The 22,236-nt window shown below is 51.9% G+C and overlaps 6 protein-coding genes across 6 annotated transcripts; 1 reads left to right on the forward strand and 5 right to left on the reverse strand.

Moving 5' to 3' along the window:
* Nucleotides 1-829: 829 nt before the first annotated feature.
* Nucleotides 830-4,424, reverse strand: FIBRA_07433 (uncharacterized protein; the record flags this gene model as incomplete). Its single annotated transcript, XM_012329116.1, has 9 exons — nt 830-1,063; nt 1,117-1,284; nt 1,339-1,412; nt 1,467-1,704; nt 1,764-1,869; nt 1,922-2,442; nt 2,500-2,866; nt 2,921-3,885; nt 4,170-4,424. The coding sequence occupies 9 exons, from the start codon at nt 4,422-4,424 to the stop codon at nt 830-832; spliced, it is 2,928 nt and encodes a 975-aa protein (XP_012184506.1).
* A 2,156-nt stretch (nt 4,425-6,580) lies between these two features.
* FIBRA_07434 (uncharacterized protein) lies at nt 6,581-10,339 on the reverse strand (the record flags this gene model as incomplete). Its single annotated transcript, XM_012329117.1, has 9 exons — nt 6,581-6,762; nt 6,829-6,924; nt 6,987-7,005; nt 7,061-7,186; nt 7,237-7,421; nt 7,484-7,658; nt 7,721-7,992; nt 8,055-8,996; nt 9,064-10,339. The coding sequence occupies 9 exons, from the start codon at nt 10,337-10,339 to the stop codon at nt 6,581-6,583; spliced, it is 3,273 nt and encodes a 1,090-aa protein (XP_012184507.1).
* Nucleotides 10,340-10,881: 542 nt separating this feature from the next.
* FIBRA_07435 (uncharacterized protein) lies at nt 10,882-13,555 on the reverse strand (the record flags this gene model as incomplete). The annotated part of the gene is made up of 8 exons (XM_012329118.1): nt 10,882-11,100; nt 11,162-11,402; nt 11,462-11,901; nt 11,953-12,299; nt 12,353-12,989; nt 13,082-13,229; nt 13,285-13,465; nt 13,525-13,555. The coding sequence occupies 8 exons, from the start codon at nt 13,553-13,555 to the stop codon at nt 10,882-10,884; spliced, it is 2,244 nt and encodes a 747-aa protein (XP_012184508.1).
* A 258-nt stretch (nt 13,556-13,813) lies between these two features.
* Nucleotides 13,814-16,061, forward strand: FIBRA_07436 (uncharacterized protein; the record flags this gene model as incomplete). The annotated part of the gene is made up of 9 exons (XM_012329119.1): nt 13,814-14,166; nt 14,241-14,396; nt 14,479-14,551; nt 14,605-14,797; nt 14,854-15,285; nt 15,365-15,452; nt 15,549-15,682; nt 15,750-15,886; nt 15,948-16,061. 9 exons carry the CDS (start codon nt 13,814-13,816, stop codon nt 16,059-16,061), a joined length of 1,680 nt encoding a protein of 559 aa, XP_012184509.1.
* Nucleotides 16,062-17,243: 1,182 nt separating this feature from the next.
* Nucleotides 17,244-19,055, reverse strand: FIBRA_07437 (uncharacterized protein; the record flags this gene model as incomplete). The annotated part of the gene is made up of 1 exon (XM_012329120.1): nt 17,244-19,055. The coding sequence occupies one exon, from the start codon at nt 19,053-19,055 to the stop codon at nt 17,244-17,246; it is 1,812 nt and encodes a 603-aa protein (XP_012184510.1).
* Nucleotides 19,056-20,060: 1,005 nt separating this feature from the next.
* Nucleotides 20,061-21,857, reverse strand: FIBRA_07438 (uncharacterized protein; the record flags this gene model as incomplete). The annotated part of the gene is made up of 2 exons (XM_012329121.1): nt 20,061-21,572; nt 21,621-21,857. The coding sequence occupies 2 exons, from the start codon at nt 21,855-21,857 to the stop codon at nt 20,061-20,063; spliced, it is 1,749 nt and encodes a 582-aa protein (XP_012184511.1).
* Between the last annotated feature and the right edge of the window lie 379 nt (nt 21,858-22,236).

Below are 22,236 nucleotides of genomic sequence, written 5' to 3' on the forward strand. Positions count from 1 at the left end.
TTCCGCACACCCGCGCCTCGGTCCCAGAGGCTGCAGGCTGGAGGAGACCGTCCGCGCGCATTGGCGCCGGTGGGGTCCCCGATTATCTTGACGTTGGTAGGAGCGGCTCGGACGTATCACAGGGTCTTCGCTGGCGGACGTACCTCCCACCTTCATTTCGGTCTGCTGGTATTTCCGCGGTCTTGTCACCAGGACGTATTATCGAGCTTCGTATACTGCACCGACAAGAGTGGATGTACGAGGCGGCGATATTGGTGTAAACTTGACAGCCAAACGGACGATGGAGCATCGCACTGATTATAAGGAACCCGCTGGGCCGCACCAGCCCTGCCCGAGCTTCATGCCAATACAGGCACACTGCAACTGCAAACCTCGACTTCACCTCACCGACAGTCGTTCCTTCTCCGTCCATCTCAGCGAGACAACCGACGGATTCGACTAAAGTCCGCTAGCATTCATGTCATTGCTTTTGCTACATGTACGGAGAAGGAAAAAAAACAAAAAAAACTCGAGACGCAAACACTCCAGGGAATCGCAGGACACCGGCGCGCAGACACGGCATCCCTCTAGCTATGCAACGACGGAGTGGGCATGTACCCTGAAGACCAAAAACCTCTATGGACGTAGCAAGCAACGTAAACGTGTAACAGATAACCTATGGTGGGGGCGGGTGGCGATACATGGCAAGGGTCGTGATGATGGGGAGATGAGAGATGCAAAGGAGCTTCTAGATCGGCGACGCCGTGTGGCCGCTGGCGGCCTATGTACAGATTGCGAGGAGCACAAAAACGGAGAGAGCACGATTCGGGTTAACGACGAGAGCATGAGATCACAGACTGAACACGCCACCCGCCCTCCGGCGCGACGAAACCGGATGGACGAGTACAAGCGATATGCCAAGGCCGACCGTGAGGCCGATGGAAACGGAGACGAGCTGGAGAGCGGTGTCGAATCCGGAAATGTAGGACGTGTTCGACGACGATCCCTCGGCTTCGTCTGACACGAAGGAGAACAGGCCACCATTCGCAAGTCCAGAGGGCAGTTGGAAGAGAATACCCGTGATCTGCAAGCGTCACGTCAGCACGCAACAGGATAGACACATGTGGTAGCACTGACCATGACGACGAAAGCATTGCCGTTCCGGAAGAACCGTCCGTACATGTTGGCCACAAAACCGACGGCAAGTCCACCGACGGCAGCAGAAATGTCGCTCTGGCCAATGAACTTGGTACCAGTGAAGTGGTTGCACACCCAGCCGATGCAAGAGATGGCAACGACCAAGATCTGCCGAACCGTCAGCATTCCGACTCGATGAAATGAAACAAGGGTACTACTGACAGTCTCAACCCGATAGTACGGCGCGTGGTTTCGTAGGCTGAGAAACAGAGAGTACATCGGCACAGTGAGGAAAGCTGCAAAAACGCTAATCAACACCTGCCCCACACATAGAGTGCAATTACCCTCACCCCACCACAACGACGGGGTACGCTGGTACCATGGTCCGTTCGGATCGTGACTCTTGTTGCACGTCAAGTCATCCGCTGCCGTAAACGTATGATGCGTGATTCTGGTATACGCTGTTGCCCCGATGGAAAGTCCAAAGCCCAGGAACAGCGAGTAGATCAGGGAGAAACAAACGCGCACGGCGCCGGATACGATGTTGCGCGATGCTAGCTCCAAGCTACCGCACAATATGATGAAACCCTGCCAGGCGTAATGGTTCAGCACGTGAGAACAACGTCAAATAATTCGTGTTTCCTTACAGGCAAGATGAGCACAATCGACGAGGCGCCCACAGCGGTGTAGCAGAAAGGCCCTACATCCGCGAGCGCAGCTGATATGAAACTAAACAACAGAGTAACCGTGATCCTACAATCCCACGTCAGCATACGGATCAAGTCTGAGCTCAACTGGTACGCACTCGAAGACATTGGAGTACAGCTCGTTTCGCGCGGCAAAAACTTGAATGACGATGAGCAGACAGCCAAGCGGGAATGACACCAATGAGTCGATGAACGAGCCGTTGAACGAGACACTGCAGATAAACGAGGAGCAGCATCCCCCAATCAAAATCAGCTGCCAGAACTTGTAGAGCGGCGTCTTGCGCATCAGGTCGTCGAGCGCCGCAGACGCGTCCTGGACAGAGATGTCATCGTGGATGACCTTCCAGTACAACGCATGCGCGTCTTGCAGCTTCCCAATGTCCAGCGCGCTCGCCTGACGGATGAACTTGATGTTGCTCGTGCTCGTCGTCGGGTCCTCGAACGAGATGAGCATCACGTCCGGAAGGTACATGCAGCTGAGTGTGATGTCAAGCACCTTCGCCGTGCTCTGGATCTGTGCCTGCAGCCGGTGCGTCGGTCCGCCGAACATCATCATTGCGCGCGCGAGCTTCATAATGAACTCTTGGCGCTGCACGATTTCGGCGACATGACGAGTGATCTGCAAGCATTTGAGTAAGCTGCGCTCACTGACAAGGCTAACAGGTAAACAACGTACGAAGACCTCGGCTTTTTTTCTTCGCCTCTTCTCGCGCCGCCGCTTATCTTCCTTCTCTTTCTGGCGCAGCCGTTCTTTCTCCAGGAGCTCGTCCTCACTAGTCGGGCTAGTTGGCGTGCCCGGTGTGCTCGGCGTACCTACGTGGCTCCACGTCCGCTTGGGTAGATCCTTCAACACGCCCGTCCACTTGCCGAACTTGGGGGACACCTCGAAAGCATTCATTGGCAGTGACGACGTGCGCAAGTGCGACGGGTGCTCGGGTACCGAATCTCCCGAGTTTGAAGTCTCGAAATGCATACTCCGCGGGCGAGAAAGCTGGGGCTCGACCTCATCCTTGACTTGCGGCAGATTGCTCTCTAGCGAATATCTGGAACACAGGCAATCAGCGCACAAAATTAACGCGACTCACTGCCGCGCTCACCTCGACAACCGATATCCCGGCCGCTTGATGTTCGGTGCCAATGTGCTATTCTTTGGCGCAGCGACGCCAGAAATGTTGCCCGTGCTTGCAATCAGCGGACCAAACACACCTGCCCCACTCCTTGCCTGGGGTGGCCTCGAGTCGCCCCATGGCTTAGGTACACGCAAATTCGGTAGGTTCGACACCGAAACGAGGGATGAATTCGCAGAGCCCGCCCACCGCGGCCGCTCTTGAGAGCGAGCGCGCCGCTGTTCGCCATCCCGCACGCGCCCACGCTCACCTTGCTGAAAGTAGTCCCGCTTCTCCGATACGCTGTCTTGAGTAGCCGTGCGTGTCGGAGGAAACATCGCCGGTGTGCGCAAGTCTTCCAAGGACGACTGCGCAGAGAGACTAGCGACAGTGCCCGACGCCGCATCGTTCGAGTCGTACAATTGCAGCAGCGCGGAGAGGACGCCACCGCCGCGCGGGGGCGGGGGCATAAGCGGACTCTCTGCGGCGCGCTCGACGTCGGACTCGAGTTCAGACTCAGTCGCGGAGAGACCGAACCACCTGCTCTTCTTCTTCTTCTTTGGCTTGCGCTTGCGCACCTCGCCGCCGGTGCTGCTGGTGCTTTTGTGCCCGCTAGCGTCACGGGTCTCGGTGTGTCGTCGAGGCATGTGTGGGACGTGTGGCATGTGCATGCCGCCGAAGAAGCTTCTGCGATGTGCGCTGATGACTTTCTGCGCCTGTTGCACCGAGTGCCGTTCTGTACCCGCGCCGGGCAAACCTGCTGTCTCACTCGGGTCGATGAAGGCCTCGCCTGCCACAGTGTGCGACGGCGACCCGTTCATCGTCTCGGGCGATTCAGTGTCAGTGGTCGTGCTTGAGGACTCTCGTGTCAGGACCGTGTCTAGCTTGGGAAGTTCTGAGGGTGACACGGCTCGATGGCGTTCGAGTGCATCAGTCAATGTTTCAAATGCGGATGGCTGTTTGAAAACTTCGGTCAGTTGTGCTCATCGACACGAGAGAACGTGATATGCTCCAAGGATAGTATTGGTGTGTGCCGATACCTGGAAGATCTCCGGGGACTACACATAGCTGGCGAAAAAGACCGTCGTGAGGAAGAGTCATTACTCCACAGCCCACCGGAGGACAGCAGCCGCGCTCCGCACCACGTTGCGATGACGGTACGGAAAGACGGTACGTGGATGCAAAGACGAGGCATCCTTATCCTCGATATGTGGCAAACTGACAGAAGAGGACGACTCACGTCAAGCCCATGTTCATCCAACGCTCTTGTTGATGCATTTGGATCCTCAGCGTCGCGCTCGTCGTGCCACTGGACCTTGCGAGGAGTCTTTGTACCGTTTGTGCGGCGTGTTCCTCCGGGCGGGCGGTTATCGTCGTGGGGGCTGATAACGTGGGGTGGACTGCCGGAGTCCATGAGGGTTGACGTTGACGGGGAGGTTGGCGGGGAGGACGTGAGGAGGATGCTCTGTATGGATGGTGGTGCATTATGAGGCATTGCGTCTATAGTACGAGGAGAGGGAAAGAGAAGAGGAAAGAGGGAAAGAAAGACGAAGAGAGAGAACAATGAAATGAGCGGGAGGGTGAGCGAGGGACTCACGACGGTATAAGAGAAAGAACGTGTGCGAAGTGGTGGCTATAGGTAACGGTCGAGACACGACGGGAGGATGCCTGTTCGGCTCTTCGATGAGACGAAGGTCGGCTTGGGAGAGACAATTTGCGGGCGGTGGCTGTTAGCGAACGAAGGCCGGACGCGATAAGAGGCGGCGAGGTCGAGTATCAAAAGAAGGCGTCGTTAGTGGCGACCGTCGAGAGGTGAGGCAAGAAACCTCTGGACTTGACCTCCGGAGCTGAGACGGGCGTGTTTAAGCCCCCAGACCCAAAGGTTGCGCGAGGTTATCTGGCAGCCATCGCGGCAGGCCAACGGCAGCCAGCTCCGGCGACTGGCCACTCTGTCTTTGCAAAAATCTTTGGCCAGACGCGCAGAGTGGAGCTCTGAAAACCCATTATAGCTCCGCTGACGTCGAGGGAGCATCCTCCCCTCCGGCTTCTCGGGCCGCACCGCTGCCGACGCCGATCCCGGCGCGTCCCGGGCATTTGGGGGCGCTGTCGTCGCGGTCATTGTCCTCGCCTGCACAAATCGGGAAGGCGCCCGGCTATGTTTGGGGTGGAGCCGCGGACCACGTTCGCGCCCTTGGCTGTCCGCAGCGCCGTCTTCACCTCCCAAGTTTTCAAAGTGGGTCTGAGGCGTTCGAGACTCCCGCTCCTGCTTCATGGCCGATACGTATGTCTGGCCGTTGTCTGCTTTCTGGCTCTTGTTCCATCCCTCACCCCGCATTCTCCCACCGATGCGTTGCTCTTCCTGATGCTCCGCGTGCGATATGCCTTCCTTCAATGCTCCACGCCTGACAGCTAAATCGCATGTACCAACTCAATCCATCACATCTCCACTACCTGCATTGCTGTAAAGCTCACCCTGTACCAGTGCATCGAGGCCGACTCCGACTCGAGCTGCGCATCGTCATTTGGAAATCCACTATTTTTGTTCCTTCACAAGGCACTATCGTCCGAGCGCGTTCCTCGGACGCGTGTCTATCTCCAACCCATGCTGCTAAGTCAGTCTAAATCGCCGCATCGGCCCCCGGCTGTCCTTTCTGTTCACGCTCGCCATCTAAAGTCATCTGCGCGCCCTTCACACAGCTCCTCGTCTCCCCATCCATGCCGTGCCGTAAGAGCTTAACATCGAATCAGCACCAGGTCTTCCTCTCCTCAACATGTGCGATAGCATCTATCATATAGAAGTCGGTAGATGAATGGAAGTCGAACGGTAATGCACCACGCACTGAGAGACAGTCCCCTTTTGTATCTTAGCAGCCTCTGTAGATTCCACAGTGAACAACGTCCGTTCATATGCGTCACTAGGTTGCGCTCGTTCCCCGTTTCTCTTCCAATAGCCCCGCACAGCTCGTGAGTCCGTGGAAGGCTAGCGCAGCAACTCTAGAATCCTTCTAGAGAGTACGAGCAAGTCCGCGCCCGGCGATTGCATGAATCGGAGGCCTCGTGGCGTGGGCATGATGCAGTTACATCCTCCATGCGAAAGTAGGCATTACGCGCATTAAAACTAGTCTCCCAAGGCTAAAACATCCAGGCATGGTGGTTAAGCAAGACAAAGGAGTGTGGGCTGGCTTCTGTGTCGTCCGCGACGTTTGGCCGTACTTGGCTGGCGACCTGCCCTAACCATGCCACGTGATCGTATGCGTCATCGCCGCCAAGAACAAGCGCTAATATGGGCGCTAGTAATACTCGTCTAGGCACGGGTCGAGGCCTTTTCTCCCAAATTTATTTTTTAGTATCAACTCATTTTCACCGGTCATACTGCACACCGCATTTGCAAAAGTGCTGACATTACATCGACATCGCAGCGTCTGTTGAATTAATCATGAACAAGAGTTTTGGACCTGGAGGTCACATGGTGTGCACATATGAACACAGAAAGCCGAGAGGACCGACGAATGTTCCTGACTTCATAATGATATTCCAGTTACTCGAAGAAGAAATCTACAAGTGGTCGGAATACAATATTTAGAGAGCTAGTCTACCCTACCGGACAACGCTCAGAACGATCAATCGAGAGCTAACTATAAGAGACTTGCCCTACAGGACCAGTCCCAGCTCGCGATTCAACCGCTCGCTCTCCGCCAACCACGCAGTGTCTACTTGCTCCGGCACGCCCAACAGTTCACGAATCTCTGGTGTCAAGCTCATGTCCGCGTAGAGATGCAACAGAGTCTCGACTTGCTGGTCGCCGACATGTGCGGGAGTGGAACGCTGGGGAGCTGCGCCGCAGATGTGCCTATCTCTCAGTCGATGTCACAACGGGCAAACAACAGATCGGGACTGACCAAGGTCCAACCACGGCTGATGCTCCTGGGTCTGGCAATCCTCAACGCGTGAAATATGGCTGGATGATGTGGGCTGTCCAAAGGTTTCCATCCTTACTGCGTCAGACATGTCTCAATTAGTAGAGGCAGGGTGAACTCAAGGTGAGCGAGTTAGCTACCAGGCGCAGCTAACAGTGGCTGTATCAAGCAAAGAAAATCAGCATGCGTTCAGTGGCGTAGACTACATGGGCACCTCTGCTGTTGGGAGTGAGCTGGAAAGCAAAGACTCGGACAAGGTGTTGCCCGGCTTTTTCTCTTTCTCCGTCTTTTCTTTTCGATTCTTTTGGCGTGCAGTCGTCTTTGCCGTTGCTTGACCCTCCTGAAATAAGGATAAGAGACATAATATATTCAAGATGCACGCCTCCTTACGTTTTTCTTCGCGGATCTCTTGATGGGCGCCTTACCTGCCCTTGTCTTCTCCGCGCCCTTTATGGACGCCTGGGTTGTCTCTGGCTTTGGTTTCCTCTTCTGTGGGGCCTTGGCGGGAGCCTTTGTTGACGCTCTAATAGGCAGGACATTCTCTCCATTTCCGTCTACCCTCGCCGCAAAATTCCCTATAGTAACATCTCCGATTGAGGCTCGCTGTTTCCTTCAATGACTGGACTGCGCTACGCACCAGCATCCGGTATGTGCCCCAACTGGCACTCAAGTTTTATAGTGGCATCGTGATATTGACGCAAACTTCGATCGGAGCCCGCTGTCTTTCCTTGCACTGCATGCGCGCTAGTACTAGCCTTCATCGCTGCGTGACTTGAATGCAAATCAACTGAAAGAGCTTCTGAATAAGTAGTCTTATAAAAAATTTGACAGAAGACTTGCAACTTTGTTTGGCCCCGTCGATCACGTTGGATACCTCCTTATGTCCTTGTTGCGCTGTATACATTATGTCGCCAAGTCTTTTGGATGACACACTAGGTGGGTCGATGATGTCGGCTGCGGAAGTAGTCTTGCACTGTGTTTTGCGCTTTCGTTTACTTATTGGCTCGGTCACAACGTTTTTCGTGCTCTTATCTTTGCCCTCTGGTTTCTCTGTCTGTTTCGGCTTCTTATTTTTTGGTGGCGATGTCGGCTTGACAACCGCAGCGGTGGGTTTCAGTGAAATGTAACCCCTACGCTGGATGACTTCTGAGAGTGATTCTGCAGAACTATTTACGCCATATTCACTTTGCCAATAGGTACGTACTCACCATTCTGACCATCATTATCTAACTTACTATCCTCCGGTTCGATCACAGCTTGTGACACCACTTCTTTGGCGCCATCGGCTGGCCCTGTCGACCGGGAGGCTACAGATCCCTGTAATGAATCATTGCTCGCCTGGCACACGACATGTCTGTAGTCACGAACAAGAACTAGCACGGAATGAAATACGCTGGCACTCACACCTGTATTGACATCATCGTCAACTAGCAATGAAGAGATAGCCATCTTCCTACGTATTGATATCTGCGCATCGTGATCTGCAATATTACTACCATCATGTGTATTGTTGCCAATCGCTATCTCCTGGGGATGTGGGAGGAGGGGGGTAGGCTTAGAAACTAGCCACTCAGAACACCCAACTGGAGATGAATACTGCTTCATAGGCGAGGACAAGTCACCGGCGACATCACAAGGAGAATCAGACTGGTGAACGTAAAGGGCAGATTTGTTCAAAGCGCCATAATCAGAATCCAGAAGATGAGCAGGGGCAGCGACGAAAACAGGCAGAGCAGAAAAACTTGAGATACTGGATGCAGCAGGAGTAAGTTCCGAGGAGTTCATAAGCAAGGCTAGCATGGTTTTTGAAGCATGATGGGTAGGGGCACGTCGCGCAAGACCAGTAAAGACTTCTGTTCCGACAGCGGTCTTAAGATGTATTGGGCTTGCAACAGTCGGGCCCATTGGATTGACAAAATTCAGTGCCTTACCGTTCCCAGTACGAGTGGAAGTTGCATAGATACAATGTTCACTCGACAAATCGGGGCTATCAGCTGAAGTACTTGGGGAGTCATACTCTGGTACTGCGTAATGGAGCCCTGACTTTGGCACCAAGTTTTCCACATTGTGATGCACGACATTGTCCACAGATAAAGCCAAGTTATTTCGAGTCCCAACGTCAGGATGTCCAGCAGAGAAAGTAGTAGGTCCTGGATTTATGATACGTTCATTGTCAGTTACCGTAGATATTCCATTGGCAGAAATGGAATGCCGTACTATGTGGAACGAAATTGCAGGGAGATGCAGGCTCTTGCTGGAATTCATGCTCACGGGTATTCCTCGTGGGAGAACCCGAGCTAGCTGGTCGGGATGCCATTGGGTGATTTTTATCCTCAGCCACCTGTGGGGCAAAATGGAGCATGACAGACGAAGAAACCACGTTCTTAGGAGAGTTCAGTGACTGCTTATTATTGCAAAATTCAGTAGTGCTATCCCTGAAAAGTCCTTCTGGAAGCGAAGACGCGGCAGCCACAGATAGAACGATAGATCCAGTGTCGTGACAAGAAGCCCTATACGTCCCAGTTGTAGATAGCATAGCCTTGCGCTTTTGACGGGGGGGCAAGACAGGTCCCGAGTCGATCATATCATCCAGTAGCGATTGAGAGTTCACAGATACAGTATGCACCATAGAAGTAGTGCTATTGATATGGACGGGACTCTCCACTGGCATATATGCGCTCATATTGCGTACCTGCGCTTTAGAGCTGCAAGAATTTTGGTATATGCAGTATCGTACGTCACTAGAGTGACCTGAAGGCGGAGAAGAGGATGGAATAGAACAATCGCCGACACGCTGAGTGTCACGAGGTGTAAGAGGAATATCAATATCGAAATCGGAAGATGGAGCTTCAGAAGAAAAACCCAGTGCTGGCGAAGAAGCAGGCGAACTAGGGAAAGAGAAATAGGAGAAAGGTTTGGCAACAGCCGGAGTCGAAGCAGTGATTATATGTTGCATAGGAAAACAAGTCAAGCATGCGGGGTGCGGATTGGCTTCATGAGCACGAGTATGGCGTACAAGACATGAGTGATTATACGTTGATTTAGACGGACTCGCGTGTTTGATCCTCTGTCCGGTGGGACTAGAAGCTCTCTTGCGACGCTTCTTCAGAACATCAGACGGCAGAGGCGAGCGAGAACGTTCGCGTTTAACTGCTCGAGGATTCGGGTTCCTCTTGCGAGAGCTTACAGAAGCCGAAGGGGCACAGACAGCAAGCTCGTATGAACCAGGAGACACGGATAGACCTTTCCGCAGTACCTGAGCTTTCTTCCTTGTGAACCAAGAGTTAACGTAGCTTGGATCAACGCTCCTTGCTTCCGCCCACGCTCTCCGCGAGACCAGAGACGGTGTTCTGTTGTCGGATGCCCAGATTTTCTCGAGGTCGGCACGATGTCCAGCAGACAAATCTTGGAGATGGTACGACGACGTAGCAGGCTTTGTGTCTTCTTGGAGAAAAGGAGCGCTAGATTTCCGACTTCGCGTGGTTGGTGCCATTCGGTATTACGCTTACGACAGAGCGAATATTTTGGAACCAATTGCGCGCGAGTATTGCAGGGAAAAGACTCGTAGAAAAGCTCACTGTTGATGATGCAGTAGACGGTACGGTCCGAAGTTTTGAACTCTGAAGCTAGGCCTGGACTTGAAGGCCTGAAGACGGAGATACTTGTTCGAGATGATGACTCCAGGCTGGGAGATCTCAAAGTGTTTTGACGCCAATTCGACGCCCAATCATACCGAACCCTAGTTTGGGAGCTATTTCGCCCTAAGTTTGGAAATTAGGCCGCATTCACCAAAGTACATAACTATTATCCAAGAACTCGTCGCTGATTCAATATTCTTCTCGAGGAGATGCAAGACGAAAGGTAAGTCGCGGATGAACATTTCTCATTGCGTCTACAGATACAACTGATACAACAACATTTTGTGCTTGACTGCCTCTTCCCGCTTAGTTCATCTACATTAAGTTATGAAGCCGCTGAATAGTACATCGTGGTAATTCCCTTTTGGTTTCAGGGCAACATCCGTCATACATGCTTTTAGAGCACCTTTTCGATCATTCCTAGACCTTCTTCTTCAACAATCTTGCGAAGAGGATCACAGATCTCCTTGGAATACGGCGCGTGGACTCCAGGCGTATTCAAGACACCGTCCAACACAAGCTGAACTGCAATACCGCATGGTACTCCGACGTAGCGTGCCATGGCTGAGTGTCCAAAAGGCTCGCCATAAGCTTCCAGCGTAGACGTAATGGTGTCCTAAAATCAAACAGATTCGGTAAGTGACCTCCAGAAATTTCCAACGGCTGTGGACAGTCACCTGCTTTCCATCCTTCCACTCAACCACGAACTTATGCTGGAGGATGACCAAGTCTCGCTCGCCCTCCTCGTACTTCATGAGTGTTTCAAGCTGTGCGCAGAGGGTGTCTAGCAGGTTACTGTCCCTGATCTTGACCTTCTCCAAAGAGAATAGCCCGATCCACCTCATTCCAGAGATAATGCGATAGCTCTCAGACTCGTCAGGGAAAGAACAGAGCTCTTTGACACGGGCAACAAGCGAACTAAGCGAGAACGATCAGAGAGATTAGTAGGTAAGTAGATATTCTGCTCTGAAGCGCACCTCTCACTCGAGTCACTGGCGCCAATGGCCTTCTGCATGACTTCAGCCCATGTCAAGCCATCCTTAAGCCAGTCCTTCTTCTCGGGATCGAGCCATCCGAGCTGCACTAAGGCCTTGACGAACTCCGGGAAACCTTGGTAGCGTAGTGTGCCACGGACAACCGTCTCCGCCTCAGGGATATTGTAGAACTCGCGGAACGGAACGGAGTTGCGGTTCGGATACGCGACAAATGCGAAGGCAGGAGAAATGAAGTATGGCTTCGCGACGCCCATGAGATCCTTGCCTGAGATATCGAGCTGCTGACCTTGCGAAATATATGCGGCGGAGTTGAGCAATGCGAGGAGCGCGCCGCGAGCGGACCAGGAGAATTTATACCCAAGCGGATTTCCAGAGCACTCGGGTGCAGGCAAACCACCGCAGTAGGACAAGAATTGTTTGATCTGTGAGAGAACGTCAGCTTGATATCTTATGGAATACATACATTAACATACTTTTCCTCCTTTGGCGTGGACCTCGTCAATGGTCTTGATTGCATACAGATGGTCAATGCCAGGATCAAGTCCGATCTCGTTCATAACGATGATCCCAGCCTTCTTCGCTTCCTCATCGAGCTCACGCATCGCAGGACTAACATAGCTTGTTGTCACTACGTGCGTCTTGCCCTTGATCGCTGCCTTAATTACAGACGCATGGTGTGTGTACGGGATCAGCGAAATGACAAGATCGTGCTCCGCTACCGCCTTGTCCAAGTCGGCCTGAGAAGTGGCATCGATGGCAACAGCAGTGGTGTGCGGGAGTTCCGACGCAAGTGTCTGAGCGGTGGTAAGAGTGCGGCATGCTATATGCATCCTGATTAGCTATCAAAGTGATTGTATGCAAAGGCAGACGCACCAATTGTGAGCAAGTTCGTAGGATTCCGCACGACATACTCTGCGGCAGGTCTGGCGACGAGCCCACTTCCGAGGAGCAGCACCTTTTTCTGAGGAGTTTCCGTGACAGATGGTCCCAGTTTGGGTAATAGGTCTTTGCCATCATCGATCATTGCCCTACCGAACTCAGGCAGTACGAATGCGGCCTTGTGAACCTCCGCATTATAGTAACGCGTCGGACTCACGGTGCGAATCGGAACCTTCACGTCCCGGCCAGCCTCCTTCGAACACACCACAAATCCGATCTGGCCAGATGGGTACGTCGGAATGGTTGTGAACGCGTACTCCGCGACGGGGAACAGGGACTGCGTCGTCTGACGTAGTTCGTTGATTAATGGTAAGTGTAGCCACAAACACTCGGCTTGTGTTGAGATGTGGCCGCCTGGAGTAAGCGCACCATGGAGCAGCTCGAAATACGGTTTTTGGAAGAGAGAGGCAGCGGGGCCCACGGGATCGGACGAGTCGGTGATGATCGCATCGTACGAGGATACATTGTCCTCGAGAAACTTGAAGCCATCGCCTACATACACTGTCACCCGTGGATCAGACAGCAGTGAAGACATGTGTGGAAGATATTGCTTGGATACTCGGATGACAGCCTATGTAAGAGTGCACGTAAGATCGTAGGCAAGTGTTACGGAAACTCAGAAAAGTAGGATTTTCCACCGCAAAGAGAGATTCGTTCACGCACCTCATCGATATCGCACAACACGACGTTCTCGACAGTGTCATGCTTGAGCACCTCGCGAACAACGCCACCATCACCACCACCAATGACGAGGACTTTCTTCGGGTTGGGGTGAGAAGCAAGGGGAAGATGTGCAATCATTTCCTGGTATCTACGAGGGGACGATTGATGACATGCAAAGGAAAACTCGCACGAAGTGAACGCACGAGAACTCGTCGCGCTCAGTGCACTGGATCACACCATCCAATACAAGAACATTTCCGTATGTCTCAGACTCGAAGACGAGTACGTCTTGATACAGAGACTTTTCGACATGAAGAATTTTCTTGACCTTGAGGGTCATCGCCTGGCCTGGCCATTGCGAAGAAATTTCGCGGAACCATCCATCTAATGCGATGTTAGCCAATCTCTCTTCCATATATACAAGATGCTGCTCCAAAACTGACCCTTAATTGATCTGTGCGAGAGGGGCGCCATGATAGTGGTGGTAGGGATGAAGTCTTGAATTTTGACGATGACTCCGGGATGATAGAGATCTGCGAGGCGATTAGATAATGGAATAAGTATTCAAGATTTTATTCGTTATCTAATCTAAGCGGTCATTGAGATTGCCGCGATGTAACTATGAACAATACCGAGAGAGCTTTGGTGCAACGTTGAACAATTGAGTCTTTACGCACCACTGTCTCTTCAACATATACGTCCATTCAAACGTCCACTTTACTCAAGCAATATATGGTAGAACTCACGCGAACCTTTCGACCAACACCCAGTGATGGCCTTCCAACGAGCACCTCGGTTCTTCAAAAGCAGACAGAAGAACTCGTCGTGAAGCAGCTCTCGCACTATCAACAAGTCCAGCCAAATCCGAACGCAGGACCACCGAGCGCATCGCTACCTACTGAACCAGAGCTTTCGAAACCCCTCCTCGAGCGGAAACTGCATCTCCAGTTTCTCTTGCGAAACATGCTCCAGGGTTTTCCGCAGCGATATGTCTCACAGGATGCTAGTCAGCCGTGGCTGATGTTCTGGACACTGCAAGGATTTAGTGTGCTGGGAGTTGGACTTGATGATAAGACAAAAAAACGGTGATTCCATCTGCTCATTTTGCCATAGCACAGACTCATCAACGATCGCTACCAATATCATATTAATCGTCTAGCGCGAGAGATACGTTACTAGCTTTACAGCATCCCGAAGGTGGATTCTGTGGCGGGCCTGGGCAGGCAGCTCATTTACTCGCCACGTATGCCTCTGTCTGTTCTCTTGCAATAGTTGGGCAACCAGGGATTGGCGGTGCGTGGGACGAAGTGGACAGGTAAGTCTTTTTAAAGCCACTGGAATGATTGAACCGCGCACTTCCCGAATGACTGACCACTGGTGCTGTACGTATCTTCTAGGAAGAAAATGTATGATTTCTTCATGTCTTTGAAACAAACAGATGGGTCCTTTCTTGTTGCGCACCATGCGGAGGTAGATGTGCGGTATGTTCGTCTCTGAACTCGCCGTCTCGATGCTCATTCCAGAGTTGGATTCTTTTCCGTTACGCATCTCTAACAAACAGTGGAATCTACTGTCTGCTTGCTGTCGCCACACTCCTCAACATCATCACCCCAGAGCTCCTGTCAGGGCTTCCCGAGTTTATTGTATCGTGCCAGACGTACGAGGGCGGATTCGGGAATGCCTCATTCCCCGAATGGGTTTTCCAGAAGGGCGAAGGTGGGCATGTACCTGGAATGTTCTTGTTACGGTTCTTCCTGAGCGCCGGCCTTCAGACTCGACCATCTCATTTGATCCTTCTGCCCCACGACCCGTTCTCGGCGAGGCACACGGCGGATATACGTTCTGCGCGACGGCCTCATGGGTACTTCTCCAGCCATACGTTCGCGCCTACTATTCGTCTCCCATCGAGAATGACCTGTCGTCAAATGATGATGCCCAGAGTCCTGGGCTTCCGTTACCTAGTATCAACTATCTGTTACTGCTTCGCTGGCTCGTGCGTATGCAGGGTACGGAGATTGAACTAGGTGGGTTCAAAGGACGTACAAACAAATTGGTAGACGGATGCTATAGCTGGTGGGTTGGTGGATGCTTGGCGCTTGTAGAGGCGTTTATTGGACTAGGCGACACCGAAAAGCATGCAGAGGTCGACTATTCAGGTGATACGGGAACACGTGCAGAAGAAGATGCGTGGCACGACATCGACGGTGAGTGATTTCAACGCGAAGGTCCGAAGTTCGCTTTCTCATGATGACCTCCAATCGATATGCCGGACGGACCAAATAGATGGCTTGCTTAATCGCGAAGCTCTCCAGGAGTATATTCTGTATGCCGGCCAACATCCCGCTGGCGGGCTACGAGATAAGCCCCCGAAGTAGGCTCACGTTCCGTCTTACATATCCAATTCCTCCCTTGCGTCTCTTCTGTTGTGAGCGGAGCGCTCACGTATGCACATGACACATTTGTATAGGCCAGCAGATGCATATCATACGCTATATTGCCTATCGGGTCTTTCAGCAGCCCAGCATCATGTCGCGCCAGATGAATCGCGGAAAACTAAGCTGATCGCAGGATGGAAGGCCGAAGATGCACAACAGAAAGCCGGTATGAAATCTGTTATGATCACCGCCGTGTCGTGTATTATTGACTGGTGTCTGTACTTTTCCTGAAGGAGTTTGCACGGCGCAAACCTCCACCGATAATCAAGCGCGTGCGGCTGCTCTTCGTAGATATACATTCACGGATGCATTGTGCTGGCTTGAGGATGAGGGTGCCGACAAATATGTCGGGGGTAGTGGGAACCGCGTAGTAAGTAGCTGTGGGCGTCACTACTACGTGCGGAAATTGACGCTTTCGTCTATCCCCGAAGAATGCGACTCAACCTCTTTTCAATCTGACGGTCACACATACAGAGCTTATGATGGCCCATTTTTACGGCCAGACCTTGCCCCCTCGTGTTGCCCAAACGCCGGCGAAGAAGTAGTAACGCCATCTCACTGATTTGATACGTATGTATATGGTTACTAATTTGTTTGGTTACTGATACCAATGACACATTGTGGAACAGTGCCGTGTTGATATTACATACCTGAACACCGCTGGCAGCATTGTATGTTCTGATTTACGGAGCCTATTCGCCGGAAGGCACACTGTTGATGTAATATAGCCGATGTTATCGCTTGCAATACTGAATTGTATCCCTAGCATGATGGAGTCAAGCTGTCCCGCCAGAACTGTCAAGATAAAACGCACGCGCTATATTGAAGTATCTCGACAACTATACCGAACTGACAGCCTCGTCGCGATATCGCGCGTGCGCATATCAGGAGGGAGAAGTGTAGAAGGCTATTCAATCAAATGATAACGGTGAGTTAGGAGCATTGTTTGCTGATATCATACAGGGGGAAAAGGGTGATACCACATCCAACTTTCAAGCCTTCGTATAAGCGCGTTGATTCAAGTGAGGGTCTGTAGCTCATCAATGTTCAGTATCAGGGATAGGTAAGTCGGCAATCAGTCACTTACAAAACACCGGCTCGGATAATTCAATGCATCGAGGAGCCTGAAGGACACTCCGGTCCTCAGGCCTCATTCACCGGAAATGCCGAAACCTTCCACGAGCCGACAAGAGTCAATCTTTTAGGCCATTTCCTCTCTCGTGGTCGTTTTGACCCGGATATCTCATGGGATTGTTTTCGAACCGTACCAGTTGGTGGGCAGACTTGGACTCAAGTGATCACCAAGCATTTTCGACCGTCCCACAATGACAGGTTCGTCGGCATGCTGGTTCCAGCTTCGATATGCACTAGTCCATACATAGTGAGTTAGGCAGACCACGGCCGCATCCGCCGATCCAATGATACAAGCTTCGGGGATGACAATTTAAGACCGAGGCAATGCGAGGAGAGACACGCATGAGCAATCGAGCGCCAAGCGATCTCCCGCCTTTCCAAGCAGAACATCAATGCTCTAGTCCGCTTATTAAACACGGTCTTGTCGGCAAACTCAGTACCCTGGAATGCTGCCGGCGGACTACGACGGATGGGGTGGATGAAAGTGAAACGGACACGATGCTGCATCGAGACACTCGTGAGCGATAACATCGATCAGCAGGCCAGCACGGGGAACGTACCACTCACGGAGCTGCTACTTGCGGTTGGTACGACTAGTCGATGTCATGAGGTCCATGCTGGAGGCGCAATGCCAGTACCTGGCGCTCGAGAGACTGGCAGCGCTCGGCATCAACAGCCCTAGACTGTAGCACCAAATCTAGCTCTCGTTGGAGTGCCGCAAGGCGCGCTTTCTCCTCCATCCTGGCGCGTGTGACGACCGGAAGGACCTTCACCAGCTCGTTCCAGCGTACCCAATAGTCGCTCATTCGCGCACGGCGCTCGTCGAGAATCCCTGCGTGGTCTAGCGCAATGCCGTACGCATCCGGCCATCGCAGGCCTGTCACGACCTCGCACTCCAGCGCGCAGAGCTGACTCAGAAACAGGGCGACGGCGTCCACGACGAGGATCTTGGACGCCCCGACGAATAACTTTTGCAAGGACTTGAACGGCACAATGGCAAGCGAGCGAGAAGGCAGGGCGTCGGCGTCGACGTAAAGACCAAGCTCTTGGAGCATCGGGCAGTGCTGCGCAAACGGAACGAGGGCGGCGAGGGTCAAAGGTGGGGGGTCGAACTCAATAACAGGCTCGCTGTTCAACATGAAGTGTTCCAGTGCAGGCCAGCTAACTGCGAACTCCTCCATGTTTTGATCGGTAAGGTTTAGTGCGTAGTCCCAACGAAATTCGAACGATTTCATATGTCGGCAGGCGAAGAGGGGGCGGAATGTAGTGATATTCGGTCGTTCGTGCGTTGGAGGGCCTGGAACTGAAAATGGAGCATGGGGGTAAATTATGAAATCGAGATGGAGGGTGGTGATAGCTGGAGTTCTGGAAACAACTGCCATGAAGAATTGTCGGACATCGTCGCGGGCGGCGATAGCAATGGCATGGACATACAAAGACGTAAGTCGATGGGGGAAGAAGGGATCGGCGATGAAGCGAGTTGCATTGGGCAACTGAGCACTGATACAAATCTTGCGGACGGATTGGAATGCGCCTTCGGTCAAGGTAGGACAAAAGTCCACGATATCGGTAGAATCTCCCCTTCCGAACTCAACTGGCTGCCCCAGAGAGATGCTAAGCAGACAAGGCAACCTCGACAATTCCTCCACGATCCTGGTAGTTGTTCCGTACAGAGGAACAACGATGCTTTGAAGCTCGTGGAAATGGCGCAAGAGGGCTATGATCCTACTCTCGATATTCCTCATCGGACCCACGGCATACAACGTAAGATGAGTTAGCCGGGGCAAGCGTGACGCGAATAGCTGCAAGTAGGGCTCTGCGAGGGAATCGGAGTTATTAATTCGAAAGGCTAGGCGATTTATTCGTGGCTGCATGAAGAGAAGGGAATTGTTTTGCATCTCCTGGCTCCTCGCGTCCCACGTGAGAGACTGAAGGTTAGGACATACTGCAGCAGTTGGGCACGTCCTTTCGATCTCGGAAAATATAGTCTGGTCAAGGAGCCTCCTATGTGACTTGACTGACCGTTCCTCAAATGTGAGAACGCGGATTCTGTGTGAGTACCGTTCGAGCCGCCCCCAGTCATTCGCTGTGAGCAGTCGCTGGAATTTCTGGGATGGATTTGGAATAAGCGGGAGTAATAGCATGTAGAAAGTACTCACATAAGTCGTCAAGACATGTCCCTGAAAATGAGTAGTCTTATGCTTCACCAGACGACATAGTATATTTAAAACTCGAGAAATATCATCGACGCTTCGCCACAAGAGATCGAGAGCAATTTCAGCCCATCGTCTGTTTACGCGAGCACATCTAGCCAGAGATTTATTGTCCATAAATTTGAAGATGTTCGCAGTTAATTCGTTAATCTCCCAAGGGACGAACGCGGGTAACGAGGGCGAGTGCGACATGAGAGAGCCAGCGAGGGAGACTTGGATGCCGACAAGATTGGCCGGACACCTAAATAGGATTCACCGGCGGCCCGGCCGGGATCTCGATCAAATTCAAGTAAGATACCGGCCATTGCCGGAAATGTCCGGAGCTCTCATTGGTTTGCTCGAAGGGGTGCCGTAATTGCCGGAGCCGATGCCACCGGGGATCAACATCCGGTTCGGCGATTTTCTCAGCTCTCGAGCACCACTGGCAGGACCTAGGCGCAAAATTTACCAAGTTAACGATTTCAAACGTTCAGATGACAATTTACATTACCGTCTTGCCATCGTGTGAAGGGCGTGGAACGTTTCTTCATTAGCATTGTAGTCTTTTATCCGATACGACAAATGTTTCATCCTTGCCGGTTTGCAGCAGCGGGGCCGAGATAGCGGACCCGGAGGAAAACAGAAGAATTGCATTCAAATTGTATTCGCACCCTCAGGGAAGATCCAAATTGCGATGCTTTGCTTAATATATAAAAAGACCGCTCAAGTCGTTCGAAATAACCCTCATACAAGCCTAATCCAGATGTTGCTAATCAGAGAACTCCCGCCGTTCAAAACCCTTGATGGTTGTCGAATATTCAACAAGCTACCGACGTGACAGGACATAACTCGACCTGATGTCTTCTTGATGTAATTTCATCTGTTTATCTAACACGCTGAAACCACGCAGCGCCACCCTGCATTTGGTGGGTTCATGCATACCCCGATCCGTCATGAGATCGCAATCGCTTCTCTGTCCCTGCTGTATTAGTTCTCCGGCATTGCTTAGACGCGCGCATGATGCATATCATAGTTTACCGTTTCCAACATTGGTTCATCAGTCGGAATACTTAATACACCCACCAAAACAGGCACGCACAACATGTCTTGGGGCGAATATTACAACAGTGGGTTGAATACTAGGGATTACAACAGTACAAAAAACACTTAGATCAAACATACGTATCAACGTACACACTCACATCAACCGACAAGTAATCATAAAACCACACATGATCCGTCCAACTCGCTCGTCGGTAGCGACGCGCGTTCCTCAAGCAGCTTGCATCGCACCCTTAGATCCTCCACCTCCTCCTGCAGCGCTCGCCTGCGTTCGCGTTCCTCCATTCGGAGGTGCGTGAGAAGGGGAAGGAAGCGCCCAACCTCATTCCACTTCTCGTACCATTCGTTCGAGAGGCGCTGAATATCCTGCGCCATCGGGTGTCCGACCTGAACTACGCCAACTCCGTCGGGCCAGCTCACACCCGGTAAAATTTCACATCCTAATGGACATAGCTGGCTAAGGAAAAGCGCCACGGATGCTGGCTCGGAGATAGAGGAGACCCCGACGCACAACTTGACCAGTTCGCGGAACGGCTCAAGCGTCAAATGCAGTCCATTCTTGGTGGAAGCGAAAGAATTAGGATCCTCAATGGATCCTGAGAGATAGAGGCCGAGCTCGCGCAGCTTAGGACAATGTTGCGCAAAAGGGATCAGAGCTCGAAGAGTGAGCGGAGATGCTTCGCCCCCAATAAGCGGCATAGGTTCATTATTCAGGTAGAGTACTTCTAGAGACGGCCACCCGGCTGCAAGTTCTTCTATGTCTCCCTGAGATATATCCAGGGCGAGATCAAGACGCAGCTCGAATACAGAAAGTTGGTTGAAGGACAGAAGCGGGCGTAAATCTGCCCAACTCAGGCGATCAATAGCAGGAAGCGCAGAATTCTTGGGAACAAAAAGTTCAAGGTAGAGTTTCTTGAGCTGCTTGCATACTTCTGACACAGTAACCAAAAAGTCGGAGATGACAGATGGTTGAGTAGGGGTCAACATATGGATATACAGTGTGGTTAAATTTGTTGGAGCGTAGCTCCTGTTCAGGAGGCGTATCATGTCGGGAAGATCAGCACTGAGCGACAAATCCCAGAGATTCGGAAAGGCACCCTCCTGTAATACAGGAGAAAATGGCTGTACATCTCTCTCATCCCCTCTCCCTTGTTGCTCCATGTATTCAAACTGGATGGTTCCCAAGGAAGGGAGGATAGACAAGCCTTCAAACACTCTGCTTGAAAGGCAAAATAGAGGTAGAACCACGGTCTTCAGTTTTTCCAGCTTCTTGAATAGATTGACCAAGGACCCTTCAATGTTGCGTACGGGGAGTTCAAATGACAGATCGAGATGTGTGAGGAAAGGCATACGCTCGGCGATATCTTCGAAAAAGTCGAAGAGAAATTGCCCAGTGAATTTGGGGAGTTGAACCGAAAAGTGTCGGACAGTGGTGCTCATAAATAGGACTGAGGGTCGCAGCCGGTCACTGCGCCAGTGGAGAGTGTGAAGGTTTGGAACGATGCTCAGCGACGTACGAGACCGCGCCAACTCGTCAAAAACCGCCTGCCCAAGATATAATTCCGTGCGCATTGCTTCACCGCCTTCAGCGTGTGTCAACGTGCGCACTCTGCGAGCATAGCGCCCAAACCGCCTCCAATCATCCAAGTTCAACGTCCTGTCAAAATTCTAGATATATATGAGAGGAAGAAATCTACATTATTGCATATTTCGCACCTCGTATATACCATCACGCGTGGCATGAAGAGGTGCCAGCAATGAGAATAGCCGAGGGAGGTTATCGACTTTGCGCCACAGAAGATCGAGGCAAATTTCCGACCACCTCTTGCACACGAGAGCATTTCTGGCATTATCTCCCAAGTCGAGAAATTCAAGTATCAGCTCGATTATCTCTGGAATCTCCAATACGCGGTTCACAGTCGAGGCATATCCAAGTGGAGGAATCGATGCCATTGCAGTCACTCTGGGCCCAATTATCGACGGTAAACGAATTTGCGAAGTAGAAATTGACAGATAGCAATGAAGATTCAAGTGAGTATGCAGGAATCTTGAAGGTCAACCTCGGGTTCAACTTCAAACAGAGAAAGGAGCGATACGTACGCCCGGGCCGCTGCCACATACCAGATGACAAAGTTTCTTCCGGGCTCATCAAGTCATGTGACCTCTGAGTTCGCCCTTGGGCAACTTTGAACCTGGACCACGACCTGGGAAGTACTTCAAGTTATTATACTGGTTCTCGAGGCGCCTCATTCTTTAGGTAGTATACAAAAGCATTTCATTCATCGTGGATGGAAAAACTTGAGCGATATTCTTGTCAAAATAACAAGCTCGC

The sequence above is a fragment of the Fibroporia radiculosa genome, assembly GCF_000313525.1.
Source record: "Fibroporia radiculosa TFFH 294 genomic supercontigs, scaffold13103, whole genome shotgun sequence".
In the NCBI taxonomy this organism is placed as follows: Eukaryota; Fungi; Basidiomycota; class Agaricomycetes; order Polyporales; family Fibroporiaceae; genus Fibroporia; species Fibroporia radiculosa.